Genomic DNA, 24,924 nt, shown 5'->3' on the forward strand with positions numbered 1-24,924 from the left:
CAAAAAATATTAGTGCAATAGTGAGCTAACACCTGTGCTTAAGTGAGTGTTTATGTTCTTATAAAATAGATGATGGAATGTGAAAAGGAGGGAGAACGCCCAGCCATCCCCACACCAAGACCCCCGCCGTAGCAGCCGTGGCAGCCATAAGCCCCCAACGCCACATGGCAGCAGGCAGAGAACAACAGCCCCCGGGTGATCACATCCGCCACCCTGGCCAGGGCCAGCAGGACCGCCACGGGGTCCCCAGAGCCAGAGAGCAGGGAGGCACGGGGGGACAGAGAGCGCAGCCCCAGCCCAACCAGGAGAGCAGCCCCCCGCTGTGCCGGGAGGGCCCAACACCGGGCCCCACCCGAGAAGAGTGCCCACAGCCCCAGACGAGCACCTCATCACCACCCAGGAGTTCTGGGCATCCCCCCACCCCACCCCAGGTACCCCACCCCTGGTAGGCCAGGACCCCCCAAGGGAGACCCGCTCCGCACTCCAGGCAGCCACCCACCTGGCCCACGGCTGGTCCAGGGAGGAGCAAGGAAGGGGCTAGCCGTCCCCGCCAAGGAGGGGAGCACCAAGGAGAAAAAGGGGGCCCACAAGGGGTGTTGTAAACTTGGCCCGACCAAGCTCACCCACAGTTAGAAATTTGGCGAGGCCCAGCACTCAGGGGCCAGGTCTTCATTTAACAAACTTTCAAACATGGAGGCTTGCGAGGCTCCAATGATTCATGTGTTTGTGGATAGAAACGAGAGCAGGAGAAATGCTAGTTTAGTTAGCCAGTTGTGTGTCAATTCTTCATCCTGTGCAGCATCTTCCTGCTGCCTCAGAACTTTTTTTTTTTTTTTTACTATAAAAATAATCAATCAAACGTCTTCAGAGTTAAATGATGGCATCAAATAACGATCGTTTATTAGGGCGAGCGCTCACTCCGCCCTGATGAAGAGAATGCTGATGTAAACGAGGCTCTGCGCAAACATGGAAGGAGTGGAGCATCTTAACTCCATGAAATCTGTTCTGAAATCTTTTCTCTGATGTGGGAATCCGGTTGAGTGAGATCTGCAGCATAGACCGTTAAATGCAGTGGCGGTTTTTGATATGGGCGATGTGGGCGGTCACCCAGGGCGGCACTTCTTAGGGGGCGGCATTTGCCGTGCCTGAGGCGTTACACATAATGTGCTACACACTATATTCAAAGAGGAAGTTTAGAGCTTTTAATTTGAAGTTGCTTCAGCAGCCGACACTTAATGTTTTTATATTAACACATCAGACTGTTAAAAATGTCTTCCTCCTATTTGCTCTTCACACTTATGGTGCAAAAAAAAAAATAAAAATAAAAAAAAAGAATACCTCAGAGTATTTGCACCTGAGGTAATACTCTCGGTTTTATTTGCACCTTAGACATGTAGGGCCCTTGGTAGGGGGGGTGCTTGGACATCACTGCCAGCAAGCAGCAGATGTCCTCCTAGCACCCTACCCGCCAATTTTAACCGCACCTTAGACATTTAGGGCCCCTTGGTGGGGAGGGTGAGGGGACATCACTGTGAGTAATCAGGAGATGTCCCCTTAGTGCCCTACCCGCCAATTTTAACTGCACCCCCCTTAGTACACACACCCCTCCCCCCTCAATATATACATCCCAACATAAACACACACACATGCACACACACACCCTCTTAAACACACATATACGCACACACATTTTGCAAGGAAGGTGGGACCTAGGACCATCTGTCCCCTGCCTCTTCCCTGGTGGGGGGTACGGGCCCCTTTGCAGCGGCGGCCGTGTCCCCGGGGTGCCGGCTTCCTGGGCCCGGCGGTGCTCTCTCCGCGCGGTGGGGGGGTTCACATTACATCTGAGCCGGGGGTGTTGGTGTCCCTGGGGGGTGGGTTCTGGTCCTTGCTCCTGAGCGCTGGGCCCCGCCTAACTTCCAACTGTGGCCGAGCCTGGTCGGGCCATATTTACAACACCCCTTGTGGGCCCTCTTTTTTCCCCGGGGTTCCCCCCTCCTGGGCGGGGGCGGCGGGCCCCCGCCTTGCTCCTCCCTGGACCAACCGTGGGCCGGGCGGATGGCTGCCTGGAGTGCGGGGCGGGTCTCCCTTGAGGGGTCCTGGCTCGTACCTGGGGTTGGGGCGGGGGGATGCCCGGAACTCCTGGGTGGTGGTGGGGTGCTCATCTGGGGCTGTGGGCGTCCCTCTCCGGTGGGGCCCTGCGTTGGGCTCTCCCGGCGCGGCGGGGGGGCTGTTCTCCTGGTTGGGCTGGGGCGGCCCTCTCTTTCCCTCTGTGCCTCCCTGCTCTCTGGCTCTGGGGGGCCTTGCGGCGGTCCTGCTGGCCTTGGCCTGGGTGGCGGGCTTGGTCGCCCGGGCGGCGGTTGTTCCCTGCCGGTTTCCGTGTGGCGTGGGGGGGATTCCGGCTGCCGCTGCTGCTGCGGTGGGGGTCTTGGGGTGGGGATGGCTGGGCGCTCTCCTTCCTTCTTTACACATTCCACCATCCATATTAGAAGAACATGAGCACTCACCTGAGCACGGGTGTTGGCTCACCTTTGCACTGGCGGTTTGCGTGACTGAATGACTGAAATGTTTCACACTAGTTGGTTTTAAGGCATAAGTATGCGTGTGAGCACTATCTGTTTTGTGTACATGTCGACAGATGGACATTTTTGCAACTAGCAGGTGTGTTTGACACTTGGGTGTGTGTGTGGACAGGCTCCGCCCTTTTTGTACTGCATTTGAGCCTTACCATGGTGATTAACAACCAGTAAACTTGTTGCTCTATGCTGCTTCATGGTCTTATCCCCCTTCCCCTCCTACTATCACCCTCCTTCCCCCCCTCTTTCTAACGTCCCTCTCTCTTCTTCCCCTCTTTCCTTTTCCGTCCGGTCCAACACCAAAGATCTTCAAACATGTTTGAAATTAATAAAGTTTGGCCTCAATTACAAAAGGGGTTTATTCAGACATACCTTTGGTTTGTCTGAAGATTAATAACCCCTCTTGTTAAAGTAAAATATGTCCAACACAAGAGGCCCTCAGCTCTCATCTGTTTGCCCAGCTGTTGGACAGGACAAGGTAAAAAAAAAAAAAAAAAAAAAAAAAAAAAGAAACGAGAGCAGGAGAAATGCTAGTTTAGTTAGCCAGTTGTGTGTCAATTCTTCATCCTGTGCAGCATCTTCCTGCTGCCTCAGAACTTTTTTTTTTTTTTTACTATAAAAATAATCAATCAAACGTCTTCAGAGTTAAATGATGGCATCAAATAACGATCGTTTATTAGGGCGAGCGCTCACTCCGCCCTGATGAAGAGAATGCTGATGTAAACGAGGCTCTGCGCAAACATGGAAGGAGTGGAGCATCTTAACTCCATGAAATCTGTTCTGAAATCTTTTCTCTGATGTGGGAATCCGGTTGAGTGAGATCTGCAGCATAGACCGTTAAATGCAGTGGCGGTTTTTGATATGGGCGATGTGGGCGGTCACCCAGGGCGGCACTTCTTAGGGGGCGGCATTTGCCGTGCCTGAGGCGTTACACATAATGTGCTACACACTATATTCAAAGAGGAAGTTTAGAGCTTTTAATTTGAAGTTGCTTCAGCAGCCGACACTTAATGTTTTTATATTAACACATCAGACTGTTAAAAATGTCTTCCTCCTATTTGCTCTTCACACTTATGGTGCAAAAAAAAAATAAAAATAAAAAAAAAGAATACCTCAGAGTGAAACAACGTAAAACAGGCACATGAAAAGGAATTAGGCAGAACAAACATCCGTGCTCAACCCAATTTCGACAAAAGCAGGCAATGGAGATTATTTCCCACAAGTCTTTGCTCCAACACAGCAGACCCGATGCGCACGTGACCACCGCCCTCTGCTGCAAGACGCTTGCGGCCACACCTCTTTGCGGTAGTCTTTGGAACATTAGTAAAAAAACTCGAGAGGGGAGCGCAACTCGCCGGTGGCTGGCTGAATCACACTAACAGGTGATTGGGAGTCTTTTTCTATCTAACAATCAACTCTGGGCCGCAGCTGCGCCTCCCGTCATAGAGACGGAGCCGCGTGTGAGAGGGAAGGGGAAGGGGGGGGGGGGGGGGGTGAGCGCAGACCATTTTTTATGGATTGAGTTTTTTTGGAGGATTTCTGCTGTTGGTGTTGCACAAATTTAGGGAAATGCCAAATATTTTTGGAGTAATCCCACTGATGAGTTCTATGATTTAGTCTTTAATGTTTTATAAGACCTAAACATATTAATCACAATAAGTTTTATTTTTAGATCTAATCCCTCTGATATGTTTCACAAAGATACACACAGGACGTCACACATTAAGAAATTATTGCTAAAAAATGAAGCAGGAGTCCAGCTCTAAAAAAAATGCTCTAAAGAATGATGAAAGAGCAAAAAAAATGGAATTATTTGATTTGTAATTTCTTATTAATATTTCCAGGCTTTCTTTGTTTTGTCCTGCAGCATGTTCATATTTGTATAATTTTGACAGAATATATTTAAATGGAGAACAAATTATTACAAGTTATTTAAGGTTTAACTTGAATTATTCTGGATTAATGTTCCTGTTTTTATTCATATTTATGTTAAAAAAGTTCAGTTTAAAAGGTTTAAAAGTTTAGCTTTAGTGTGTTCAGTAAATGTTTATCTTCTTCAGGCAAAACCTTAAGCGTGTTTTTAACTCAGGCCCCTGTGTGACTGAGTTTGACCCCCCTGTAATACGAGTCTAGAAAATTCATGCATTTTTTGAGTAAAATGGCCAAATAGAAGATAGGGAACACAACAGGATGTTGTCAAATTTTGTATGTGTGCGGGGGGGGGGGGGGGGGGGGGCGCTGGTGGGGTTACTCGCCCAGGGAGTAAGTTAGTGTAGAACCGCCACTGGTTAAATGATATCGTATGAGTGAAAAAAAACCCAACAAAATAGAACCTGCTCGAGCTAACGCGGGTTTCTTAATACAATGCGTAACTTTCCATTCTTTCAGTTTAGGGTTGGGGGGAGTTCAGCGGCTTGATGATGTCATGAAAAAGCCTGAGGGCTGAACTGGAGCAAACAAACTCAAACGTCCTGAACTTTCACCGGGACCCCAGCAAAACACATTACCGACCGGAAACCCGCGTGTGTGATCAGCCCACCGTGGAAGCTATGGCATTCAATGAAAAAATAATGATCCCATGCATTAAAATAATAATAATTAAAGAGAGAAAGAGGCGGGGCCTCAGCATCCATGTACTGTTGGTGGATCATCCGAATCCCTGACGCTTCAGCAGAAGTGGAGGTGAACCTGCTTATTCTGGGATGCCTGCATACTTCTGCAGCATCGGAATCCATCCTCTCCGCGGAGGTGAGGTGCAACGCCGCTGTGCGTTAACCCTTCCCCGGCCGCACCCCTCCGTCCTGCGGGCTGTGCGCGCGCGCCAGGAGCCAGAGGAGCGGAGCGGAGCGCCGTCCTGCTCCCGCCTGTCCGCCGCATCGGTAACACACATCAACGTTTCCTCCAGAGGAACCGCACTTTGAATCTCCTGCAGGAGCCGCTCCGGCTCGGATGGCCTCGTTTCCGCATTCCTGGCGCCGCCGTGCGCACTGCGGGCAAGGAGCAGAGAACCATGGTCTCCGAGAAAAACCGGTTCCTCAGGCTTTTCCACCCGAGGACTGCTGGCGTTTCTTTTTCTCCCCGGCAGCGGAGAGGAGCCACGGCGGAGCGAGATCCCGGTGACCGTAGCCGCGGCAGCTCGTTCGTTGTCTCGCGTTTAGCCGCAGAGTGAGAGTCGCTGCTGAGCCCGGAGACGCGCACCGCCGCGTCCTTCATGTCCCGGGATGGAGAGCTGCTGCCGCTCCTGCATGCCCTGCTTCGACGGGCTCTGGAACTGGATATGGCCCGATTTGCGCTACCCGACCGCCCCGGCCCAAGGCCATGTCATCGCGAACCCCATGGCCCACGCGGACGAGATCCGAACCGTGTCCGGAGACATCCGTGCCCCGTCCCCCAAGAAGCGGCCGGTGCAGCTGTATGCGGCGCTCTTCGACTTCCAGGCCCGGAGCGACGATGAGCTGACGGTGAAGGAGGGCGACAAGCTGTCCGTCATCGAGAAGAGGGGGGAGTACGTGCTGGCCAAAAAACTGACCGGATCCCTGGGGTCCGGTCTGATCCCCGCGAACTACGTGGCTCTGCTGCAGGACGAGTTTGCCAAGTACAAGTAAGTGTCCGGAACCAGAACCCCAGTGGTTCTTCTAGATCATGAGTGGCAGCGTCAAACTGTGATCCCAGGACGGACCGCAGCCATCCCGAAGCTACAGTTCTGACCCGGTTCGTCCATGAGAGGAGCAGCTCCTAGATTTTATCATCAGCAACATTAATGAGCCTCTTCTCAATAAAATCCAAAACGGTTTCATATTTTTAACATCACTAAATCACACCAGACAGATTTATGAATCCAGGAGATTCTCCTTGGAGAAGGGGAGGAACCTAAAGAGAAAGTTGACTTTAAAACAAGTTGATGATGGAATTTACAGAAGAAGACACCAAACACAGAAAACAGCGAACAAACTCTCACCACGTATTTTGTCTTGTTTAAATATCTTATATCTCTTATATCACAGTCAAACGGACTCATTTTTTTCATATAATCTTGACAGCTTGATCTCAAAATGTATATTTTATTCATTTTTTGATTGGTCCAGAAAAAGTGAGACTGCTTGCTAAAAACTAAGATGGGATATTTTTTGTGTGGGAAAGTTTTAGCATGTATGTAAATGTAGGTTCTTACTCTAAAGATATACAACTAATTTAAAAAAAAAACAAGATTTCTAATTATCAGAGAAATATTTCTAAATATTTTAATCTAAACACATGATGGTAATATTTATCATTTATAGCTAATTTCAAGATTTAATTTTGTTTTGAAAGGTCAGAACATCACAACTTATTTCATGAAATCTTACCATGATAGATTCTACTATTTCTATTGGTAGATTTGTTTTCACTTACAACGAGCTGAGAAGGACATTTTCCAGTGTTGTTGTTGTACAGAGTTCTGAACCACATGTGTCATATTTTGAATGATCTGGCATTTTGCAGCAGGAGGGAGACATTTTGGATGCTTTCATCTTTTCTGCTTTAAATACTCAGGAAAGACTAAAAGTTGCTTCTAATGTTCAGTTTGTGGTACAGAAAGAGCAAAGTGACTTCAGGGATCTGTCCTCACCTCCTTCAGCAATGAAGAACTCAGCTAAACATCCCGTCACGTTGTGTCTGATGATGAGGGTTGGTACAGACCTTAGATCTCCTGACTCTCTCTAGAAGCGCAAATATTCATTGATCAGAGCTTTCATTTCAAACCATTTCTTTGTTATGTAGTCTGTATTTCAGAGCTCACGACAGTCTGCATGTCATCCACCTACAAAAAACCACCAGGAGATCAGATGAAGGTTTAGATTTGGTTTTCTGGGAGGGGGAAGGAGGTCAGAGGAGAAAAAAAAGCAGCAGAACACCTTTGGTTGTTTCATAGAAACTCTGGAACTCTTTCCACTCTGTCATGAAACCCTGAGGATAAAGGGCTGAAACTGAAGCCGCTTTTCTCACGTAGCTCCGCCCTTTAAACAAACCCAAACTCTTCCTCTGGAGAGCATCAGTATCTGAGAGCCGGTGATGCTGGACAGCAAGGATCTGCGTTCTCTGGTTCAACACGACACTGTCAGTCTGCTATTCAGCTTTTATTTATCCCTCATGCTATCCTAGGCACTTTAACATTGGGAGTTGGGTCATCTAGACCCACTAGACAGTGCTCTGAACCTTTTTTCTTCAATGATTTGTGATCTTCACTGGTGTCCATGGATTGCATGAAATCTTTCCAGCTTTATCCACCTTTGTCATGGTAGGGAGAACAGGTCAAAGTAAGGGTGGGGTCGTCTAAGATAGCACAAGATGTCGTGTTCTGAGCAGTCTTCTAATTAAACATGTAATTGTCATGTTCAGGACCACCATAGTCTCCCTAGAGTCCCACTCCAATCATTTTATGATCTATTTTCACAGCATTCCCAGTAGTCTTTTAATGACAATTATATGATAGGATCCGTCGTTTTAGCTAAAAAAAAACTCTGTCGTTTTTTCTAGGACATAGTTTCTGCAGAGCAGCAGTACTTTATCAGAAATTCCCCTCTTGGTTGTGGGCCGGACTGTTGGTTTGTTTGCCCCTGATTCAATAAAGAAATAGTCATACTTTCTTTATCTACTGTAAATCCTCCATCATCAAAAAATTGCTACAAGAACATGTTAAAAACACCCAAAAAGACATTTTCATTGGAGGGGGTCTTTAAGGCAATCCGTTTCCATAATCAGGAGCAAATTTGACAATAATAAGTTTGAAAAAAGTCTGTCTGTGAGTTTGCATGTTGGTTAACTCTGAAAAGGTTCTGTTTGTTGTCCACAACACCTTTTCTCTAAAAGGTTTACTTGTTTTGACCTTTTAAGTCTCTCAGGCTCCAACAAAATCTCCCCAATTAATGATCAAATCATATTCATTAAAACTAAATGTTTTTAAAAAATGACGGATTTTAAAATAACTGGACTGCTCAAAGGTGGATTATCAAACATTAAATTATGTCAGATCACTAATCCTTCTTTAGTTATGAGATATATCATTCTAAGATGTTAGATTATAATTAGTCATCAATTCTTCCTAAATATTGTTTAGATTCACTCACACACTACTTTTTCCATGAATTATTGAACATATCTGTGGAGGTATGGCGGAGTCTTGGAGAGGTGGAAGTAGTGTTTCTGATTGAACTGATGAAGAAGATTTTGGAGAATGAAAGGATGGAGGAGAAGGAATATTTTTCCATTTTTAAAAGTTATAGAAACTACAGAGGAAGAAAGTCGATGAGTCACAGTGAAGTCAGAGGAAAGAGTCGTGGAAGTTAAACTGAGGTCAAAAGTGAATAGTAGTGAACCCCGGTTTGGTTTCATGCAGAGGAAGAGAAGCCAACAGTTGGTCTGATGCAATATTTGGTTTAAGGATGTTTCCAGAGAAGAACAGAGAAGGTCAGAAGGAGTTGCTGTGTCTTTGTAGATCTGCAGACAATCTGTGACGAGATCCAGAGAGAGTAGAGGAATGGTCAGCTGCAGCTAGACAGAGCATCTGTGTGTAACCCTTGTGCTAGGCACTTTAACGTTGGGAGTGGGGTCATCTAGACCCACTAGACAGTGCTCTGAACCTTTTTTTTTCAATGATTTGTGATCTTCACTGGTGTCCATGGATTACATGAAATCCTCTTCACCTTCATCCACCTTTGTCATGGTAGGGGGAACACGTCAATGTAAGGGTGGGGTCATCTAAGATAGCACAAGGGTTACATGAGAAGAACTCTAGTGGAACAGTGAGGTTACAGAGAGCAGAGGTGGAGAAGGTGAAGGACTTTTAGTTCTCAGGGTCAGCAGAGGTGGAGAGGGGTCAGCAAACAGGTTAGAACGGGCGGAGGAAGGTTTCAGGTGTGACGTGTCACTAAAGAGTGTCATCCAGAATGAGAGGAAAGGTTTAGAAGACTGTGGTGAGAGCACCATGTTGTTGGTTTAGAGACTCTGATGCAGAACTGGAGGCAGCAGAGATGAAGATGCTGAGGGACAGATCAGGAATGAATCCATCAGAGGAACAGATCGTGTAGATGTTCTGGAGATCAATGCAGGGAGGCAGAGGAAGAACAGAGCAGATGTTGGTAAAAGGATGCTGAGCTACCAGGAAAGAGGACAGGGTGGGTGGTGGGAAGAGGATGTAGAGAAGAGGGTTGGATGGAGGCAGATGTGACGATCCCTAAAGGGAGCAACCAAAGACAAAGAAGAATGAATCTTTCTTTTGTTTTTTCAGCATCAGCAGTAACGCAAAAAAGTGAAGCGACAACAGTTTGTTTGTCTGCCCTGCACACATTTCATGATCTTCATTTCCACTCTGCTGGTCAAGTCAGTGATAAAATAATGAACATCTCACTGTGTCATTGTTGATTAACTGCTAACGTATTTTTTATTACCATTTGTTTTCGTTTTGATGTTGGCCTCGCATTGAAATGTTTCATGAAGAACCTGAAAAAAATGGTAGAATAAATCAGTCAAAGAAAATACTCTGTGAGGCATTTAATAAAAAAGAACATTTGTGGTGTTTTCAAGTTTTAAGAAAACCGCACTTTTATGCAAAATGTTATTTGCCAGTAATCATTTGATAAGACAAAAACAATCACTGATTCATGTTTTTTTGATGTCATTAGAATGACAGAGTACAGATGCAGCCGGTCACGCATGGACTGTGAGCAATGAAGTGATTCACTCTGCTGCATCACTCTACACCAGCATGAGCCTGCAGCTCCTGCATTATTCATGCGGCCTGCAGGGAGCATCAGCTGTCAGAGCTTGACCTTTACTTGACCTTCATGTCAGGCCCCAGAGCAATGGTGAAGCAGTTGGTGTGTAAAGAAAGTGGAGCACATAGCTGTGATGTCACTGGGAGCAGCCCCATGGTGGCTCCCATGATGAGTCAGAGCAGAAAGAGGGAAAGCTGCAGGTGTGGCAGCAACCATCCCGCAGTAAAGTCTTAGCGAGGCCTCCGTCACTGATGTGCAGAGAGGACAGTCTGTTCGTTCATTGCAGAATCCTTGTGCTGTAATTATTTTGCTCTTGTATCATGTGAAACTTTGTCAGGCTCCTGTTATCCCACACAAATGACAACAGATCTGTTTGGATGGGCAGCACCATGTAAACATTACGCTAGAGTTAAAAATGTCTTTTCTGTTATTGTCAGTGTGAAGATTGAAGATCCACTGTGATCATCTTTTGAAATATTGAATTCCCAGCGGTCTATGAATTATAATTATACTGTTTTTAGGCAAAACAAACAAACAAACAAAACCTGTCATTTTCGTGGACATAGTTTCTGCAGAGCAGCAGGAGTGTGTTGTGGGCGGGACTCTTGGTGCGGAGCAACCCTGATCCCCCACTTCCCCTCCTTTGTGAAGAGCAGAGCAGAGCAGGGAGCTTGTATTTTCTACCTCACAAATAAACTGGCATTTTACAGTTTGAATAAAGAACACTCAAATGCATTATTGAGCTTAATTTTCTTTCTAAATCTCCTCTATCATCAGAAAAATGTAAAAACATCCAAATACATTTTTTTTTTAATCAGAGTGGGTCTTTTAAGTAGTATGAATGACAGTAACAGAGACTTTATCTACGGTAATTTAAAGGGTCTACATCATGCAAAATCAACTTTTTTGAGCTTTTAAGTGTCTTATAATGTTCATTCCTCAATATAAACAATCCCAACGTGGGATTTTGATCCATTCACACATTTCTGAGTATTCCTCTGAAAGCCTGCTCTCTGAAAACGAGCGGGTTCTCACATTGTGATGTCACAAATTGCGGAACAGCCCCTTCCAGGAAGAGTCTACACTGCCAGCTCCGCCCCCAGACTAACACACACCCACTTTCTTTGTGGAGCTAGCCATGATTGGCAAAAATCTTTCTTTTTCATGCACAAAATGCAGATCCATCTTTGCAAAACGGGCAAAAAGTCAAAGGCGGAGCCTCAGAGACCGAGTTGACTTACTTCCAAGTTGGAAGTTGAGCTGCGAAAATAAGTTACATTTCTTTAAACAATCATTCTTTAGTGTACCAAAGGTACTATAATATCATATATATGGATATAGTTTACTCTGAAAGCCTTAAATAAGCTGGATATAGACCCTTTAAAAAACTCAACAACTACAATCTCTAGAAGATTGTGGAAATCTGGCTCAGTGTTCTGATCACAATTTTGGTAAATGTTCTTTCCACTTCCAAGAACAGCAACTTGCAGCTTTTTTACATTATTTTGTTTTGGAATGATACTTTTCATCTGTCCAGTGACTTCCTTCATACAAAGGAATGAAAAAATAAAAAAGGCTTACAGGAGTTTAATCACGCACCACTTCACACTTGGCCTAGTTTGGGAAAAACACGATTCTAAAAGAAAAAGAAACTGTAGGATTTCTCACAATTATTATTAGTAACTATGCCTTTATGAAAAGCTCCAACCTGTGGGATTTGGTCACACCTGAGGGATTATCGGGACTCGTTCTGTGTAACAGCTGATTTGGGAAGAAGCCCCAATGCCTTCAACTCCTCCTTTGTCCAACACTCGCCGGTCTGTGAAGGAGCAGCAGAACTTTGACTGACTGTGCCATCAGAACCCTGGAAGCAGAGCGCAGCGCCTGACAGGCTGCAAGACCACAGGATGTCAATATATTACCACAGCTCAATTACTACTTCATTTATTTGGCTGAAAGGATAAAGTCGACTGTCGGAGGCTGTCATGCCTCCAGGGCAATCCCAGTGGAGTCGCAGCTTCCTTACAGATGACATTTTAAACCTGTGTTTAACAGTGGAGTAGTTAAGGATATCAAGGATTGAGCAAAAATCTGAGAAGTGACTTAATCCCACATGTTAGAATTTGTTTTATGGCAATCTTCAAATGCCTTTTCTTGGTGCAGACATGCATCATAACTGGGCTAAAAACGCAGTATTTTGGTGTGTGATGAAAGCCAGTAACCCTTGTGCTATCTTAGATGACCTCACCCTTACATTGACGTGTTCTCCCTACCATGACAAAGGTGGATAAAGGTGGAAAGATTTCATGTAATTCATGGACACCAGTGAAGATCACAAATCATTGAAGAAAAAAGGTTCAGAGCACTGTCTAGTGGGTCTAGATGACCCAACTCCCAATGGTAAAGTGCCTAGGATAGCACAGTGTTTGTTTTCCCAGAGATGGAATAAGACGTTCCTGACTTGCATGTCAAACAGTAGCAGCCATTCAGTTTCTTCATATTTTTTACTGTGATACTCCTCTCATGGCAGTTTCAGATCCTCATCTGGCGTTATCAGTTTCTGTCAGAGTGTTTCACAGCATCTCAGCGTTTTGATGTCTTTGCTGCTTGTTGTTGGTTCCAGTGAAACCTGAGCAGGCCTTACCTTTCCATGACTGGAAGTAAATACAGGTCTGTTTGAGGCAGAGGCAGACCTCATGCTGAACTCAGCAGTGACTGCTGTGTTCTGGATCGGAGTGGTCTCATGCGGTCAATTAAAGAAGCATGATCTGGTATCACAATTTCCTGATCTGAATGGCTGCAGGGCGTCCATTAAAAATGGATCATGCACACCTATCAAAGACGTTCCAGTCAAACCGCCTGGAACCGTCCTCCACTTTACATACGATTCACATCTCCACTTTATCCATTATTTCTGATAATGAACACCCTGTCAAGTTTTCTCGCTTGGCTCAGCAACGTTAATCCAGGGTGTGAGTCTGTACTCATGTGGTCTGTCTTTGCACCTGGTTTTTGTGTCAAACACTTGTTCTGAGGCTTGTTCCTTGTAGCCGTTTTTGCTCAGAGACCATGAACCTCCACATTGTCTTTCATTCTCTCTGATCATCTCCTGCTTTGTCCCGTCTGCTGTTCATCTCCTCACTCTGCAGGTGGTACTATGGCAACATCAACCGCACAAAAGCTGAGAAGCTGCTGCTGGCTTCCCAAAACAAAGACGGAGCATTTCTGGTTCGCATCAGCGAGAGTCACAGTGACGAGTACACCATCTCTGGTAAGCGCTTTGTTCAAGTGTTTGCTGCTGTCTCCATCCCCACATGAAGAGGTACTATCCTCAAGTGAATGGTTCATATTTGCTTGAACCTTTGACCCTGATAAGAGGAAACAAGGACGTGTAAGCTCAGCTGAGAAAGTTCTGAAATAGTCCCAACTTTGCCAAATAGTTTCCAACAGTCCTTTTACAGTTTTTCTCAATCGCTTTAGTAAAATTCTCAGATCAGAATGAAATTCCCAAAACTATTTGTTCAATCTTCACATCATGATGTCACTTGTGCAAGTTGCAGTTGCTTTGGTACAACTATGCAAATGATTATGTACAATTCTCTGCTCTTTGCTACATTCTCAATTGTTTATGTCATGTTGATCAAAATGTATTATATAGTTCACTGTGCAATAGTCTTACTCCTCAAAACACCTAGTCATTAGTTCATCGTATAAGTCATTAACTGCAAAATGGTTGACCAAGTTGTCATAATGTGACAAACATATTTCGCTACATTCCAAGAGAGGATATTCGCTGTGATGTGGATGAGAATTTGTGGCCTGACATACAGGAACGACAAGAAGTGTAGGAAGACCACACCAATTCCTACTGCACTGCCTGTACTGTTGTACAGAATATTGTCCTATCTTTTTTTTTCCCCTTTGTGTTACTGTTTGTAGTGGGTTTTTTCTATGTTGGTATGACATGGTCTGTCAACAAATTACAATATGAACAATAAAAGTGTAAATGTAAATCTTGTCCAGTCTCTTGTAATCAAACAAAAAAGGTGTAACTTACATTTTACAATAATTGTCATCCAAACTTTAGCCATAGTTTACATCAGAACCTCCCTCTAAAGTACACAGTTATATTGACAACATGACTAAGTCATTTGACTGTCTTGTTCGTAGACAATGACACAAGGACTTGACATTCTGATGGCACTGACATGTTCAATGACATAAAGACTTAGTTTTGAGAGATGAACTAAAGATTTTGAGCAAGTAACAGGCTTTTGCAAGAAATCCATAGTGTTTTGCTGTTTGTACAAATTGTTTTGAGAAATGCACACACGTATTTGCAAACTTCAATTCTGATCTGAGAATTGTATTAAAGCGACTGAGAAAAACTGTAATATCTAACTAATGTCTTTTCCCATAGTCCATTGACTGACTTTCCCAGACACTTTGCGGTATCATTTGCATTAAATGACATAATCATACCACTAACTCAGAGAGTGGGAAATAAAAATGAATTGTGAGGATTTGTAAAAGTCATAAACTCAGATTTTATTTCAATTTTTAGAGTTTCATGGGTGTATTCACTCTGGACACATTTGCTCTGTTTTAATTGTACCAGTTTTTTCCCCGATGATCTGGAACAAATTTTCTGTCTGAGTGCACCAAAGCGGACCCAGCTCTGGGACCAGGAACAGCTCTTTGACCCATCTTTAGAGGTGGTCTCAGTTCGTTTCCAATCGGACAGGTCCTAATGGCCACCGTAGCCAAGCATTAGGCAAGGCAAGGCATTTTTGTATAGCACACTTCATACACAAAGTAATTCAAGGTGCTTCACAAAACAGAAAAATGCATTAAAATCACAATACATCATAGAAATAATCAACGTAAAATTTACTTTAAAAGAAAAGAATAAATTTGAAAATTGATTTAAAAATAAAGGAAGGAGAGGAAAGAAAAGTGCAAATAGGACCTTTCAGTCATATACACGGCTAAACAGAAATGTTTTAAGTCTAGATTTGAACATGAACACAGAAGAGGCCTGTCTTACGACTTCAGGGAGGCTGTTCCAGATTTTAGCTGCAGAATATTGAAACGCTGATTCCCCTTGTTTAGTTCTGACTCTGGGCATCAACAGGAGGCCGGCCCCTGAGGTCCTCAGAGTACGAGATGGTTCATATGGCACTTACATGTCAGAGATGTACTTTAGTGCACGGCCATGGAGAGACTTGTACACAAGCAGAGCTGCTTTGAAGTCTATTCTTTGAGGTACAGGAAACCAGTACAGAGACCTGAGCACAGGACTAATGTGATCATACTTCCTGGTTTTGGTCAGGACTCGAGCAGCAGCGTTCTGGATGTACTGAAGCTGTTTTACAGGATACCTGTTTTACAGGATACCCATTACAGGATATAAACATAGTAGAAAGGTAGCAACCATGTGGATGTGACACAGCAACTCAATGAAATGTGATCAGATGAAGCCTGGCTCATCAAAACAACTTTTAACGTGATACACATTACTTCTCACTGTTTTCCCGACAATCTATGTGTTATTAACACTTCTTCGCTGTATCTTCTTCTTAACCGCCGTGCAGCATGCCTCCACCGTACCAAAGTAGCAGTAAAAAGAGTTGACCCTGAGATTGATACAGACGTTCAAAATTGGTCAGCGGAACATAACGTTTTTTTCAGTGAACTATCCCGACAAGGATTGCAAAGCGATAGACTTCCATTATTCTTTCTCTCAATGCTTTGCCATGACTGAAGAATTATTATTATTATCTTTTTACAATCTTTGGTTCAAAACAGAAATGTTTGGTTAAAAGGCAGTCTGAATACAGACCAAACGCAATGTTCAGGACTCAATGCAGAGCAAATTAGGAGGACTCGGTTTGGACAAACAGACTTTTCCAGTCACAATACAACCTAAACTGCAGACAGGTCTGTTTGGAACTTGAACTCTTCCACGACCAAAGCAAGCTTTTCTAAAGATTCAACAGATAAAAATGTCCAGCAAAAAGATTCACAGCATTTCCTGAAACAGATGTAGCTGTAAAACTTGTTTTTCCTTTCAAGTTTTTCTTTCCACCCTCACTTTATCCACCGTGAAAATGTGACAACCTTTATATGCACATGAAAGCCTTTATCCAAATAAGGTCATATAGGCTCCTTTATCAGATTAAGTTCATAATCCGGATAAAACATCATTTGGATAAAACAGGTAGTATACTGTATGTTGACTTTATTCAGCTTCTTTTAGTTTTTTAACACTTGGAATTACTGGTATACTCTGTATGTTTTGCAGGTTTATGGCTACCAGATGATAATGTTTACTGAATGAAGTTATCACTTGAATACATATTTTTGAACTCTGAACTTTTATCTAAAGTCTGCTGGAGGATTTGTACAGTAAAGATGGCCAAACAAGCTTCATGACTGGTTTGTTTGGAGTTGAAACATCTTTGTGATAATGTCATGGAACAAAATCCATGAATGACTGCAAAAGTGGTCATTTTTCCAGGCTGTAATTAGAGTTGTTGGCAGAAATAACTCTGCTGTATCGTGATTTTACTGCAGTTTGCTTTTATGATGACGACAGGAAAGTGCTGATACATGGATGTAAACACTGACATTGAAGTTTGAAATTGAAGTTTTTTAAGTATCTCTTTGAAGTTTGCATAAATTAAAGATTGCCATACCCCCCCCCCCCCCCCCCCCCGGTTTTCTGTTGTGACATTGATATGGCACATGTCACTGCTAGCCGATGTACAAAATCCCCCTTTGCCCATTTTTTACATATCCAAGACTCTGCGATGCCTTACACATCTAATGCTGTCTTCATAGTTTTTAGAGATTCCTCCTGGACTGTTTTTTAACCATTTTTGATATGATCATGACCTTTCTGGGTTGTCTCACGACCGCCTTAACTTTCTTCGTCTTCTTGCAGCCAGAAATCAAGGAAAAGTCGATCACTTCAGGATCCAGCGCTCACTCATCGGAGCATACTTTGTCTCGGATAAGATCTCCTTTGCCACGCTGGAGGAGCTGATCTCCTACTACCAGAAAAACCCTCGCCTCCTGGGAGTTCAACTGGTGCAACCATGTGCCCAGCAGGTCAGGCAAACTTTTTTTTAACTTGACTTTGAACGTTGAAGAAAGAAGGACTATTGAAAAAAATAATAAAATCTTTTATCCGTAAAGGTTCTCATGGTAAACTCAAACTTGAGGAAAACCTAATTTAAAGAGAAGAGTTGGTTTCAGTGCTGTGGTCCTGAATCTAACTCAGATAGGCATCTGTCTGTGAATCAAAGAGGTAAGTCTGTCACTAAGGCAGGCTTTAGGGTAAAAAGCATCCCGACTGATGCGTGCTGGAGCACACTAGTTTCCTTGCTCTGACTTTTCTTTGGCCAGTGCTCCCATTGTCCTACAATCTGACTGGAAACCACTGTTGCGTATTCACTAGGTAGTGTTGGGGGTAATGAATTAAAAAAATAAATTACTGTAATTTAATTACTTTTGTCAGTAGCAGAGTGACATAAAAAATTACAGTTCAAATTTTGCTAATTTACTTATATTTACTAGACTACAGAAACCCTCATGACTCCATTCCTCACATATTGGTGCTGTGAAACCAAAGGAGACCAACCAATCAATCAAAAGTGTGTAAACAGTTGGCTCTGTCATTGTCTCTTGGTTAAATGAAACAAAACAGATGCTAATAGAAAAACAGTTACTGATGCATGTGCGCTAATGCAGAGTTGGGGATTGGTCAAAGTTAGAGGAAGAGAGCAGAAATATGGTCGTTGACTAATTCGTGGATCATTCAGCAACTAGAGATATTCAGATTATTTCCAATGTGTTGAAAACAAAGACAAAAACATTTCAGTAAAATCAAGTTTTGTCCTGAAGAACTGCTTTCCACTGCCCTGGTGTCAATGAGCAACCTTCTACACACTATGTGGTCTACTATACAATGTACATTTTGTCATGTTCATGTGGTAAAATAATGTGATGGTGCTAAAAACCTGATTGTTCTTGTGTAATCTCCATGTTTATATATTGAGGAATTTACTAGGGTATCTTGTTTTTGCTTTATTCCTTTGAGAATTTGTATGTGAGAAGAAAAAAGTAACGAATAGTAAACTATTTGTTAAATTAGGAAAATAGTAAAGTAATTTATTCCAGTAAATTTCATCCAGTAAATTTACCCAACATTGTCAATGGGTGGTAGTATATAAAGTACTATTTTTGCTGGTTTACCATTCAACAGTAAATCAAAAGAGATATAGAGATAATTTTATATTTCCCACTAAGGCCAATCTTGTAGAGTTTGGTAATGTTTGGAGCTTGGTTTCATGTTGAAACCAACACTGACCAACCAGATGCCTCAATAAAAGTAGGTGGTCTCCCATCAAATGTTTCAAATATTTGAATGACAGATTCTTTCACTTGTTTGGTGGTAGGGGTGTGGCCTTCCAACAAGTTCACTCCTGATTGATGAGAGTGGTTGCCAAAGAAACGGTGACTCAGATCAACTTGGTCAAATCACTGCTTACTGTCATCATCTAGCTATAACAAGACAACGCCTTTATCATGAAAAAATGCCATTTTATTAACAGTGACAGTGCACATTAAAAGCATGTCTGCAATGCGCCAGAATAAGCCCAAAGGACATTTTTCATCTGTAGTCTTTTTGTTGAAGCCACAAGTTAACCAATTTCGGTTGGTGAGTCAGTTTTATGTGTTTGAGTTGACTTCTTAAGCACAAATGGATTTCTACAGCTGTGTCAACCACAACCTGAACAGGTTTTTGTCCAGAAGGATTGGGAGTCTATTTTTAGCCCTGGGTAGTGTCATTACTTGCTTGACAAGCAACAAGGCTTTCTTGGTATCACAACAACTCAGACTAGATTGTTCAGTAAAAATTCCTGTCACATATTTTAAGACACTCTGTTGCTCTACAGTGGTAAATATATTGAAGTCACCCACTCACTTAGTTGTAGTAAGACATTTAGGTTGCTGCGAGTTTACAGATGATTTTGGCTCCAAGGTGGAGCAGTCATCTCTTGAGTCTGATTTACGTTGCTCCATCTGCGGTGCGTCTCCTTCACATCTCTGTCATTTCCACATTACTATCATTGATATCGCACATCACAAGGTTTCCTATTATTGTGAGGCCCTTGTCTGCACTCTAATAATCTGACATTTCTATCAGCAGTTTGAACTGGAGAAAGTACTGGGATGAGGAGCCAAACCTGTATTAGATCAACCTCTGAAGGCCAACTGATCTGCAGGACAGAAATCCAGTGACAGGAACATTGATGTTGTGCATTATGTTGCAATTGCCAAAGAAAAACGAGAAGAAAAAAAACAACAACTGAAAAACAAAGTAACTGGAGTCTATATGACTGGAATGTGCTGTCGGTCTCTTGAACCCTGTTAGGATCATTTTGGACCAGCTGGACAGGAGGAAGATCTCCCATCTTGTGGTAGATGCAACAGGAGGTGTCGAGTGACAGTTTATTTAAAGTCCCACTCTGATCATCTGTAGATCTCTACAAAAATTTTCCCCGATGGTCTTTTAATTATGTGTGTCGTTTTCTAGGACATACAGTTGTGGACAAAATTGTTGGTACCCCTTAGTTAAAGAAAGAAAGTCCATAATGTTCACTGAAATGACTTGAAACGTTCAAAAGTAACAATAACTTAAAATGTATTGAAAATTAAATAATAAAAATCAGCCATTACTTTTGAGTTGTTGATTAACAGAATTATTTAAAAAACAAACTAATGAAATAGGGCTGGACAAAAATGATGGTACCTCCATAAAAGACAGAGAACTAATTGCCCAGGGATCATGATGAACTCAGGTATGTCCTTTAATTGACATCACTGCTGTTTTCAAACCCATAATCAGTCAGTCTGCCTATTTAAAGGGAGGCAAATAGTCACGTTGCTGTTTGGTGAAAAGGTGTGAACCACACTGAACATGGACAACAGAAAGCCAAGGACAGAATTGTCCCAGGACATTAGAAACAAAATTATAGACAAACCTCGTAAAGGTAAAGGCTATAAAACCATCTCTAAGCAGCTTGAACTTCCTGTGACCACAGTGGCACATATTATTCAGAAGTTTAAGACCCACGAGACAGTAGCCAACCTCCCTGGACGTGGCCGGAAGAGGAACATTGATGACAAATGGAGGAGACGGATAGTTGGAACTGTGTCCAAAGAGCCCAGAATAACCTCCAAAGACATTAAAGGTGAACTCCTAGATCAAGGTACATCAGTGTCAGATCGCACCATTCGTCATTGTTTGAGCCAGAGTGGACTTCATGGGAGACGACCAAGGAGGACACCACTGTTGAAAGGAAATCATAAAAAAGCCAGACTGGAATTTGCAAAAATGCAAGTTGACAAGCCACAAAGCTTCTGGGAAAATGTCCTTTGGACAGATGAGACAAAGCTGGAGCTTTTTGGTAAGGCACATCAGCTCTATGTTGGTAGACTCAAAAATGAAACATACAATGAAAAGAACACTGTCCCTACTGTGAAACATGAAGGAGGCTCAGTTCTGTTTTGGGGCTGCTTTGCTGCATCTGCCACAGGGTGTCTTGAAGTTGTGCAAAGTAAAATGAAATCTCCAGATCATCAAGGCATTCTGGGTAGAAATGTGCTGCCTAGTGTCAGAAAGCTTGGTCTCAGTTGCAGGTCATGGGTCTTCCAACAGAACAACGATCCAAAACACACAGCCAAAAAAAAACAAGAATGGCTCAGAGAAAAGCGTTGGACTATCCTGAAGTGGCCTTCTATGAGCCCAGATCTGAATCCCATTGAACATCAGTGGAAGGAGCTGAAACATGCCATTTGGAGAAGACACCATCAAACCTGAGACAACTGGAGCAGTTTGCTCATGAGGAAGGGGCCAAAATACCTGTGGACAGGTGCAGAAGGCTCATTGACAAATACAGAAACAGTTTAATTGCAGTGATTGCCTCAAAAGGTTGTGCAACAAAATATTAAGTTATGGGTACCATCATTTTTGTCCAGCCCCATTTCATTAGATTGTTTTTTTAAATACTTCTGTTAATCAACAACTCAAAAGTAATGGCTGATTTTGATTACCGGTATTTAATTTTCAATAGATTTTAATTTATTGTTACTTTTGAACGTTTCAAGTCATTTCAGTGAGCATTGTGGACTTTCTTTCTTTAACTGAGGGGTACCAACAATTTTTCCACCACTGTAACTTCTGTAGAGCAGCAGGAGTCTGTTGGCCTCCGAGTTGTTGGCACGGAGTAACCCCACCTCCCTCCCTCTCCTCATTGCTGAGAGGTCTCTGTTTACACATTCTCCAGCAAGCTTACAGCCCCGCTCAACCCCAACCTAACATTAGCGGTGCAACAACAATGGCAGCAGTATTGCAGCAATCCAGTCGTACAGTTTAGATCCAGATTCCAGCTCAGACGGGAAACAAACACATACACGGATTCAGGGCTCTAAGTTAACACATGCCCAATGTGGGTAAAACTTCACTTTGGCGGGTAGAAAGACAGTTTCACCAGCCTCTTTAGCAGGTGAGACAGTGTATCGTTCTTTCACGTCCTCACTTCCCTCCTTACCGTTCTCATGCTGTCCTCTCCTACATCTTCTTAACCAAAGTCACACAACTACACATTAGGGCCGCACCATAGGGCGCTCCGGACGTTTTGGAGAAAATTTAAGACTTTTAAGTGCGCCTTATGGTCGTGAAAGTACGGTATATAGAAAATATGATAAGAGGCAGGGGCCACATGTTAGCCACCCACTGCTCCAAAAAAAGTCCTGCCCCGCTGCCTCGCCGGATTTGACATGCAAATTTCAGTCAATCGGATCAACCAGAAAGGTTACCGCCCCCAAGTGACAAAAACCCCCCTTTAACACTGAGCACAAACCCAGCGAGCGCTGCTCAGTTAAGATTGCAACCGTGCAGTTGTAAAATGTGGGGTTGCTTGGTTAGAATTGCACTTGCGCAGTTGTAGGGTTCGTTCACTCAGTTATGCACTCGCTCAGTTATCTTTGCACTCATTCAATTAATGGCAGCCATGAAACGCCATAAATGTCCTCCATTATTAGAAAAATGCTGCAAAAACATGTTAAAAACACCAAAAACAACACTTTCATAGAATATGGTCTTTAAATAATCTTGAAAAGCTGACAATTAGAATCGTAAATGTTTTTTAGTCTGGACTTGCTCCAGAGGAGTTTTAATTCTTTGAATTGGTGGAAGTTTGGTCTTTTAAAACTTCAATTAAAATCCTTTTTCAAGCTGACAGTGTTAACATGTTCTGATCTTTTGCTCTGGTTTCAATTCAGACTAAATTTATGTGTGTTTCAATAGAAAACTGAACATCTTCCAAGAGATTGCAGTGGTTTAAGACGAAGTGTGAGTGGATGGTTATTGATAAGGAATTAAAGTGATTTTCCTTTTTTTTAATAGCACACTTATTTTGTATTTGTTCCCTTTTGAGCTTCTTCATGGCCCCTAATTACCCGGTTAGTGACTGTGGTCTTCTACAACTTGGAGGTGGGTTTTTTTCTGATTCAAAAGGCATTTAGTGATTCTTCCCTCCTCTTCTCTCTTCCTTCCAGCGGAAGCTGTGGTTCTGAGGCGATGGACTCTGAAGCAGAAACACACACATGCATGTAATCAGTTGTCATGTGGATTGATGAAACTATTTAAGTTCATAAACTACAAAAGCCAAAACAAGCCGTGATCTAGTAGACCTTTTGTCCAGCTCAGCAAACTTTCTCATACTTCAAGTTGTGGAGACTGCATGTTCAGCTGCATGACCCATAAAGCGTCCCAGCAGGTTTGACTGCTTCTGAGATGAGAGTGTGACTCAAACGGGCCACGCCCACCGTTCTGAGGCTTAACCCTTATACTATCTTAGATGACCCCACCCTTACATTGACGTGTTCTCCCTACCATGACAAAGGTGGATAAAGGTGGAAAGATTTCATGTAATCCATGGACACCAGTGAAGATCACAAATCAATGAAGAAAAAAGGTTCAGAGCACTGCCTAGTGGGTCTAGATGACCCAACTCCCAATGTTAAAGTGCCTAGGATAGCACAAGGGTTACACCAAGCAGGGAATCTAACCACTGTAACACAAGAGGAAGTCCCTTTAGCCTTTCCCTACAGGCGTTTCAGCCTCACTGTAACGTTCCTGTGATGTCACCACACGGTCTGCAGCGTCTCTCTAATGCTCAAATGCAGCAGGATGTTTGCCTTCATTTCTTTAATTCACTCTTTTTGAATTAAATTGAGAATTCAGCAGCTGCCTGCTCTTAATAACAGACTTGTTCTTAACATTTATCAATAAAATGTTTTTATTTTTATTATACTGTATCTATCCCACAACGGGAAATTTGTTCTCTGCATTTGACCCATCCCCTGGATGGGCAGTCCTAAACGCGGGAGGCAGTAGCATTAAGGGCCTTTCCCAAGGGCCCTTACTGGGTGATGTTAATTGCTCGCTGCGTTACCATTGTTCATTCCCCTTTGGGAATTGAACCCTGTTTTCCTGCGAGGTAGTCCTTTACCTTACCAACCATGTGTGGTGTGTTTGTAAAATGAATTCTTTCTTCATGGTTAAGATTTCCGATTTCCAAAGTTATTATTTTACATCCAGACTGTTTAAAAGCTATTAACATTTCAAATTTATTTCAGTTTTGTCATTTCAGTAAGAACTGCAATATAATTTCATTTCTAGTTTTAGAGGAGATTAAGAAAAATGTTTTTAAGTTTTGTGCCGTATTGTCATCTGTTAAAGGCGTTTTATCAGGTATTTGAATTGAAGGTGTCAATAATCACAATAGCATTACTGAGATGAAGTAGGAAGCTCCTCATAAATGTCCAATATTTCAAAAGAATGTCAGGATTACTGTATGTCAGGTTGTTTTGAACAAAGAAATTATTTTACATTTCTTATTTTTTATTGTTTATTTTACAGTGTCCCAGTTAAAAATGTCAAAGTTTTCCTTAAGTTTCATTCGTTTCAATAATGGAAAAATAACAATTTCTTACATTCATTGATGTATGTAATATTTAAAAAGATATTTTTGGCTTTTTCTCATCAGAATAACTTAGTTTGTAACTGCTGATTAAGTGTTGATGGAAATAAAATTGTTCTGAAAGACAAAATTTGTTACATTTATTTGAGCATATTTTTGGCTTAATTTAGGCTCTTTTCAATTAAAAAAAAACACTTTTTTATCAACTCATCACATCGACTATGAAATTCCACAAACTGGATTTGGGATTATATTTTCATCTAATGGAAACACAACAGTTTTGAAAAAAATTCCATTTATCAAAAAACGTTTTTTTGGCCTGGGATGTCGGCGCCTCCGGGGATGGGGCCCCTGGTCTGGGGGGGCCGGGCCCCTATGCTGGGGGGGGCTGGGGGGCAGCTGTTTGACCACCGGGGGACAGTCTACCAGCTGTCCCCAACTTACCCCCTTCCTCATATAACCTCATTTTAGGGTGAGGGGGTGGGGGGCTTAGCCTGCGATGCGCCTTGGGGGGGGCTACTTGGCAGTGGTCCCCCT

The 24,924-nt window shown here is 42.9% G+C and overlaps 1 protein-coding gene across 1 annotated transcript in view; it reads left to right on the forward strand.

The window, feature by feature from the left end:
- The first annotated feature begins 3,179 nt into the window (after window positions 1-3,179).
- srms (src-related kinase lacking C-terminal regulatory tyrosine and N-terminal myristylation sites) overlaps window positions 3,180-24,924 on the forward strand; it is a 33,204-nt gene continuing 11,459 nt past the window's right edge. The window contains exons 1-3 of the mRNA XM_004086404.5: window positions 3,180-6,177; window positions 13,480-13,601; window positions 17,277-17,443. Coding sequence (XP_004086452.2) covers window positions 5,798-6,177; window positions 13,480-13,601; window positions 17,277-17,443 — 669 coding nt within the window. The 5' untranslated portion in view covers window positions 3,180-5,797. The remainder of the gene's footprint in view (window positions 6,178-13,479; window positions 13,602-17,276; window positions 17,444-24,924) is intronic.

The sequence above is a fragment of the Oryzias latipes genome, chromosome 7, assembly GCF_053564925.1.
Source record: "Oryzias latipes strain Hd-rR chromosome 7, Olatipes_Hd-rR_3.1".
Taxonomy (NCBI): domain Eukaryota; kingdom Metazoa; phylum Chordata; class Actinopteri; order Beloniformes; family Adrianichthyidae; genus Oryzias; species Oryzias latipes.